The 7,935-nt window shown below is 37.2% G+C and overlaps 1 protein-coding gene across 1 annotated transcript; it reads left to right on the forward strand.

Annotated features, from left to right (window-relative positions):
• Window positions 1-1,338: 1,338 nt before the first annotated feature.
• Window positions 1,339-6,298, forward strand: r3hdml (R3H domain containing-like). The gene is made up of 6 exons (XM_085442985.1): window positions 1,339-1,427; window positions 3,157-3,457; window positions 4,250-4,368; window positions 4,490-4,592; window positions 5,386-5,501; window positions 6,043-6,298. Exons 1-6 carry the CDS (start codon window positions 1,339-1,341, stop codon window positions 6,164-6,166), a joined length of 852 nt encoding a protein of 283 aa, XP_085299111.1. The 3' UTR covers window positions 6,167-6,298.
• The last annotated feature ends 1,637 nt before the right edge of the window (window positions 6,299-7,935 follow it).

Consider the following 7,935-nt stretch of genomic DNA (forward strand, 5'->3'; position numbering starts at 1 on the left):
ACTTTCACCTTTCTCCTCTGTCAGCGGGAAGCACCAGATGACTGAATAAATATACTTTGAGCCTGTGCTGCTTGACCTTTTTCTTTCCTTCTTTTTTGATATTTAACAGCCAGGTTTGATGGATATATTCTCCCTTCTTTGATGTGTGACGACTTATATATCAACTATGTGCAAAAACTGTCATGCATGTGGCTGATGCTAATTTTAAAAGTTGGGTCTTTGCATTCAGTACGTTAAGTTCAAGCTAATCTGTTCATTCAGCTCCACTGACAGAATGCTAAAGAGATTTGAACAAAAAATCAAGAACAATACTAATATGATAAAGTGCAAGTAGATAGAAAGTAGATATAAAAAATAAACAGTTGCCAGTTATAGACAAGCAAGTGGAAAAAGTGCTTGAGTTTAAAGGATCGACAACACGATGTGACATTGACCTTGTGTGCGTTCAAGGTTTTTTTTTGCCTTTCTGTGCATTTCACACACAAATCACAACGTCTGGGAGCCTATATGGACGTATGCTGCAGCATGACTTTGAAGGCTACACTATGTTACCTGACCAGCCAGGTGACATAGTGGAATCTTCAGACAAAATGTGGCCATTGATGTTGAGTCTTTCTCTTCTGCTGTACTAACAAGGCAAATAGGAAATGCAGGGGTAGATGATCTAGGCAAGAATAATGCTAAGTAATGCACCTATGACTACTGACTGTGACAGCAAGTAAAGATGTACACAGTATTCCAATGCACAAAGCAGAGCCATGTGCATAAAGTATAATAAAAATGTGCAGTAAACAGGATTTCTGTGAAACCCGCTCAAATATATCTCAGTAAGATGGTGCAGAACAGAATAAAATCACTTGAAGGCTCACAGATGAAGCAAAATACTGGCACAGAAAAAGGGAGAAACAAAGAGTGGGCAGGACATTAAGACATGGGTGACCCAAACAGGGCAGGTAATCACACTGGAGGAAAAACCTAAAATGAAAAATTCTAACAAAGATAAATTATGACCTTGAAGACCAGATGAAACTTCAAGATGAAATAAAGTATTTTATTATGTTAGCTGCTATAATAATCACTTGATCTCCATAGAAAAATATAATTTGGAACATGAATTGCTTTCTCAGGGTAAGACTGTCACCACTGCAGAGAACATCCTATTCATGCCTAAGTGGTCGAGAGTTGAACATTCAGCAGAAATGATATAAAGTATGGAATGTGCTAGAAAAATATTGTAGTGCATGCATTTAAAACCAGCAGATTCCGCTGCCCTACTTGCTAGATGTGCATCCTTGCAGCTTCATCCCTAAACTAGTAGGATCTCTGTTTTTTGACACAATGGAGAAGATCCAGCATGCAGAGCAGAAGCATAAATACAAGGGGACATTCACTGAGAGCTCTAAAAAATATCAGCTGCACTGCATGCAGTCTGGACATGATCAATGATATGGTCATGACTTCACTGGCAAAATTGATATCAGATTTCATAATTTTGTAGTCCAGTTTTGTGCTTTCCCCTGTGTCATCTCTCTGACACCATTACCTGTAGATCCAGGTGATGCAGTGCATCTTCAAAATCTCTTGAACCAACAACAGCTGCAGATAAACCCTGAGTCTGCAGCCACTTTCTCCCTCCTTTTTCTTAAATGCACATTCTTTGCCCATCTCCTACAAGCTTCCTATTATCCTGCTTATTCAGCTTTTTATTGTATTTTTTATTGAAGAAATCCAGCGAGGTAAGGAAACTAAAACATCTCTCGTAAACCAGCCTCAAGCTCTGAAATTCTGAATTCCTTTTTTATTTAATATAAAGATGTCTGTTATTGATTCCAGTAATAATTATTTCGGAACAGTATTTATCATTAGGTGTTAAAACCACAACTCTAACTCCTCTTGTCCACACTTAGAAATTACTGAAAAGTCAGATGTGCAACAACATAATATAACCAAGCTTGCATTATTAATTAAGAATAATGTACAATAATATACAGTAAAAACATATAAAATGCATGATTCATTGTGAAAATGTTTACTTGCTGCTGCTGATAAAGTAAAGTCCACCAAAGTCCTTTCATAAATTAGATCAGATGTGGTTCTGACCCTGTCAAAAAGGATGGCGGTCGGTAAAATATTTTATGATTGAGATTCATGTTCTCAGACGCAATTTCCTGTGTTTGTGAAGTAAGGAGAATGAAAGAGACAGACAATAAATTTTCAGGAAAGAAGAAGAAGAAGTCAGCATACAGGAGGGTTTGTGCTTCAGTTAAAACTGCCTGCCACACATGACAAACGGGCTTGTTTGCAAACGCGCACTCTGAAGTGAGGAGCTCCTCTGCAGCTTGTCTGACTGTGAAAGGATCCACTGATGCAGGTACGAGGCTCAGCTTATTCCACGCACTGTGTACAAGGCATGATTGAAGACTGCAAAGAAAATGAACATGTGATAATGAAGTGTTTAAATTAATTGAACGTTTAATCTTTCAGCAATCATGGTTTCTGACCTGTTCTAATAGTTTTTATCAATACCTTGCTGTGTGTTTTTTTGAAGACCACCAAAACTAAGAACAAAACAAAAACAAGTAGTGGATGGGTAAAATGATATTTTCTGACTGGGAAAATGCATTAAATTGAGGTATACTGAAATGTATTGACATTCTTGTTATTTAACAAATTTTTCTTCTTACACCAACTTTATACTTCGTTTGTCCTTCAAGTAGTTGTTAAGGTTAATTGTGTGATTGCTAACCTGATATGGACTTGTTATAAAATCCATATGATTTATGATATTTCTCAAATTTTGTTATTAAATAATAATAATAATAAGTATAATAATAATAGGTAATAGAAATAAAACACATTGCAAAGTGACCTCAAAACCTTTTGGGGCTTTTTTCACTTTTGTCAGAGAGCACACAGTGAAACATGAGACAGTAAAGTGTGGAGAAAGTGGGGGAAGACACACAGCAAAGGCCCTGAGGTCAGACTCAAACCCAGGCTGATGTATTTATCTCTGCAGCAGAAGGTCGCGTGCTCAACCCAGAGAGTTAAACTGGCTCCTTTTCCTTTTATGAATAGTTGCAAAAAAAGGGTCACCTTTACAAATATGTTGATGAGACACTCTTTTGCCTCTTATCTGGTTTAATTAACCAAATTCAGCACACAACTTATTAAATTACCATATGCCTGGGATTTGACTGTGTTTTTTACTTGTAAATTTGACTATCATGTAATCTGCTCTGCTCCTCAGAGCTGCTGCCTCCTCCTCCACAGGCCTCAGATGACTGCTTGTGTTCAGCTTATGCTGGCTGCCACCCTGTGGATGATGCCTGGAGGCGTCAATACTTATCGCAGCAGACGTAAACCAGCAATTTCACCCAGAGAGATGAATGCCCTGCTGGATTACCATAACCGAGTCCGCTCTCAGGTCTTTCCTCCTGCTGCTAATATGGAGTACATGGTGAGGCACTTGTATATATATGGACACACATAGACAGTTTGTTTGTATGAAATGCACTAAAAAGGTTAAATAGTGAGGTGTTACCTCCAGCAGTTCATTATACAAACTAGCAGGCAGCTTATAGTGAAGACCCCAGCTCTGCTACATGTGCTGCAGACAGTGCTGAACGAATTGAAAATGGGGAGTCAGAGACCTCTGCTGGACAAACTATGAAATTACAGAATTCCCAAATCCATCCATGTAAGCTGAATCCAATAAACTGGTGATAAGCCAATATCGGCTATAATATCAACCAACTGATTAATCAGTCAGAGTCTAGAATACATAAAATATGACAAGAAAACAAATAACTTAAAAAAATACTCTACAGTGCTCAAGACAAAACAATATCTTCTTGATAACTTTGCATTAAATACAATTCTGTGGTATTTTTGTAGTTTTGTTTATGTTCTTTTGAAGTTCTTCATTGTATTTCAGAGGGCTATGCTACTTTTTACTTCATGTGCTACCTAACAATATAAAATAGCAGAATTAGTCATTACAGGCACTAGTCACTGCAATCAGTTACAGTGATAAATTACTGTTTTATTGTTGGCCCTTCAATAAAAGTAACCATGGAGAAAAACAATAATAATGTGATCATGACTTGGGAGCATTGCCTGCATAGTTTGGGTGTTTGACTTTGTGTGGCTTTGGTGTTTTATACAGAATAGGAAAAAATGTCATGTCATGTTAGAGATTGGTTGTTAGTGACAGCTCCTCTGTTGTTCTCCTTTTCTGCTATTTATGCAGCTGTGGGATGAGGGACTTGCTAAGTCAGCTGATTCATGGGCTTCACGATGTGTTTGGGATCACGGTCCGACACAGGCCATGAAATACGTGGGTCAAAACCTGTCAGTCACTTCAGGAAGGTAGTACATAGCTAACAAACTGCGGAAACACTGAATGCTCATTATAATCATAAATTGTTTTTTTTATTAATAAAATAAAACAAACACTATATGTATGATATGTTGATTCATAATTTAAAAGGTACCAGTCCATCACAGATCTGGTCAGGTCCTGGAACGATGAGAGGCATCACTTCTCCTACCCAAACAGATGCAGTGGGTCAGTGTGCTCTCACTACACTCAGGTATGATATACTCAGTGATTCCATTTTAGTACATTTGAGTGAGATAAAATTAAACATGTGTTTTTCTTCCCTATGCTGTATAATAACCATTAGATATTTATGTTTGTACATACTGTGAAACTAAGTGTTAAGATATTAAAAAATACATTTATCATCAATTTCATTAATTTCAAAATGCAGAAAACAGTGAAAACCTGAATTAAATAAATATTTTTTCAGCTCACCTATAGAAACAATAACACACAGCTTTTCTAAGCACTTATCTGGTGGGTTTTTCTCGGCACTTTGAAGAGCTTTTCACAGTTTTTCTGTGTTTTCTGTCTCTTCATCTATTCTCAGTCTGACTCTATGATGGTGATGCTCAGGACTCTTTGTTTAGGGTTGTTGATTTTACACAGAATCAATGCACGTCCATCAGATGTCTTGTGTTCTGTTGTATATCATAATAATGTAATAATGTAAAGTGTGTGCAGCTCTTTAGGCACATTTGAAACAGTAAATATAGCACCATCAGTGTATGTGTTCCATAAAAAATGTGGCTTCAGTTATTGAAAAACTCATCATTTAGATTATAATCAAGTATTTATAATCTATTCTTTCTGGAAAAGGTCGGATCCTTTTCTCTTTTATTTTATTAAACACTACTTTCTTGCTTTGGAGGGTTAAAATGCATATTTCTGGGTTTAAAGCAGCCTAACAGTTGTGTTTTCAAATTAGCGCTAACCTCTGTAAATGTGTGTGCTTTGACTTGTGTGCATATGAAGAGAAAACATGTGTCTATGGTTTGTGTCAGATGGTGTGGGCGAGCACCAACAGAGTGGGATGTGCTGTCAGGAAGTGCTCCAACATGGACGTGTTCGGCAGCACCTGGAGGGAAGCAACGCTGCTGGTCTGCAACTACTTGATAAAGTAAAGTTTGGGAAATATGCTCATTCACTTTTTCACCAAAAGTTTGAAGATGCAGCTCAAAACTGTGGCTTCCTCCGAGACACATAGGATGCCTATTTTTTAAAGTAGAAAATAAGTATCCTCTATGCAAATGCTAATAAGCTAATCATTGTTGGTTGTAGTTTCAGTTTTAGTCTACTATTAGATCTTGAAAATGCTTTAAATCCAAATGATCTGTTTTATTTCACACATATGGGATCAGTTTAATGTTTTTAGTTCAAACCAGGTTCAAATAGGACACAAGAGGCAGATTTCAAGAACAAAAAGTGAGCTTTACTTGTATATACAAATGTCTTAATGAAGTTGGCAAAAAAAAAGAACAAACAAACAAACAAAAACAAAAACTGAAAATAGACGGTTGCTGTTTTCGTCCATGTTCTAAGTAAAAAAGAAAGAACCAATACAGACCCAAACCCTGCTCTCACAGGTGCAAATACTCATTTAACTATTACACTCAGAATCTCACCTTTTAATTAGCTAAATATATTTCTTTGTATTTCAGAGGAAACTGGGTAGGAGAAGCTCCGTATAAGACTGGAAAGCCATGTTCTCTCTGTCCATCCAGCTACAGAGGCTCCTGCTGGAGAAACCAGTGCACACTGAACAAAAAACCCAGGAGACTTTAACACAAGAAAGAAGCTATTAACACAACACAGTGTTTTAATTTGTAAACTGAAAAAAAGAATCCGCAACAGTTCCAAATGTGACTCACAAAAGCTGTACAACAAGACAATCTGGATAAATGACGCATGTGTCCAGTTACCACTGTTACCATTTGTACTGTAAATACTTTATTTACTGCAACACTTGAATTTCTATTCCAGTTACAAAATAATGTTAAAACTGTTATTTCCTTTGACTTTCAGGAGCTTTGCACTGTTAGAACCTGTTTAATAATAATAAAAAAAAGCAGTTTTATGCTACAAGTTGCTCATTTTAGCCCTGATATACATCTTTGATTGTCTTTCTAGACTGTGAACCTGTTCCCACAGTAAATGACAATGCATTTATGGTTGCCTGTTTGCCTGACCGAACATTAATTAAGTTATAAATAACTGATGAGGCTGTATATTCAGCACAAGTAATTCGCTGTTCACCACTTGTGTTTATTCACTGCAGCTGCAGGAAATTTTCTGTCCTGCATTTCACCTCATTACAGCTCAGCATTTACCCATCAGAGACTTTTTCTGTCATAAACCCGAGCCTAATGCAGCTTTTATGGCCTAAAATACGAGGGAATCAGCTGTGCCTCCCAGCTCAACTGATTTGTGGACACACACACACACACACACACACACACACACACACACACACACACACACACACACACACACCCAAACGTAAAACATTTGATACAGAAACCAGTCTCTCCCAAGCAAACAAAGTCCCTCACAAACAAGTATAAAGAGCAGCTGAGATCAGCACTTTGTTGACTGTAATGATTGTTTATTTAGCAGCTCTATTCAGAAATGGAGAGTGGGTGTAATTTTCTTCCTTTGTGCAAGGTGTTTCTCCTTACTCTACATTTTTGTGCAGGTGTGGTTTTACAGGTAATTGCATACACTGTTTTCAGAATTTCAATCAATCTGTTTCCACTGATACAAACAGTTAGATGTTTGGAAAACACCGTTATCCTCGCTGGATGAAATTTTCATGAGAATATCCACACCGCCTCATCCCTGCAGACGATTAGCAAGAGAAACTGAACTCGGAAGAAACCAACATCAAAATCCTTTTCCTTGTAAAGCTAATCCTATTAAATTAACACATTATATTTAATCTGGTTTTTCTTTAGATGCTGTTACACTTACTGTTTTTTACATTTTAGGCGATTTTAACTTAACAAGCAGTATCAGTGTGTTAGTTAATGAGCTTTAGAGGTGCCAGAGAGTGGATTTTGCAATCTTCAGCCAGTCTTAAACTAAGCAACTAGAAAGAATTAATACATATTTTTGAAGGTGCCCAAAGAAAATATGACAAATTTCCCTATGGAAGCAAAAATGTCTGTTTGCATGCAGCTGAAATGTGCCAGCACGATATAGAATTATCGTAAAGGACGGCTTGTTTCCAAATCAAATGTACAGATTTTGTCTCTTTTTATCCATTTAGATTGTTTGGTGTGTGTCCCAGTTAGCTCAAGGATGAAAACATAACATTTTGTGAGCAATTTCATTTGGGAATTAATCTCTGTCTACCAAGCCGTACCTGCCAACCAACTGAAGCGTGAAGCTTGCAAACTTTAAAGCTCCGGTGAGGAGATGGCATCCATGTTTACACGCCAACCGTCTCACTTAGCAGAAGAAAGCCAGAGGAGGGCTTGTGACACTGTAACAGGATGTAAACATTGTAAATTGATAGCTGTATTATGATTTTCAACTCTTGCTAGCCATTAAAA

This window comes from Copadichromis virginalis, linkage group LG20 (genome assembly GCF_057382275.1).
Source record: "Copadichromis virginalis isolate Kocher_CV1m ecotype Utaka linkage group LG20, C_Virginalis_male_GT1.1, whole genome shotgun sequence".
NCBI classification, from domain to species: domain Eukaryota; kingdom Metazoa; phylum Chordata; class Actinopteri; order Cichliformes; family Cichlidae; genus Copadichromis; species Copadichromis virginalis.

Bases quoted from the DNA above. Each gene is read 5' to 3' on its own strand.
- r3hdml (XM_085442985.1), top strand. From the start codon at position 1,339: ATGGAGAAGATCCAGCATGCAGAGCAGAAGCATAAATACAAGGGGACA. The intron at 4,369-4,489 runs GTAGTACATAGC...ATAATTTAAAAG, and splicing joins CTGTCAGTCACTTCAGGAAG to GTACCAGTCCATCACAGATC. The intron at 5,502-6,042 runs GTAAAGTTTGGG...TTTGTATTTCAG, and splicing joins GTCTGCAACTACTTGATAAA to AGGAAACTGGGTAGGAGAAG.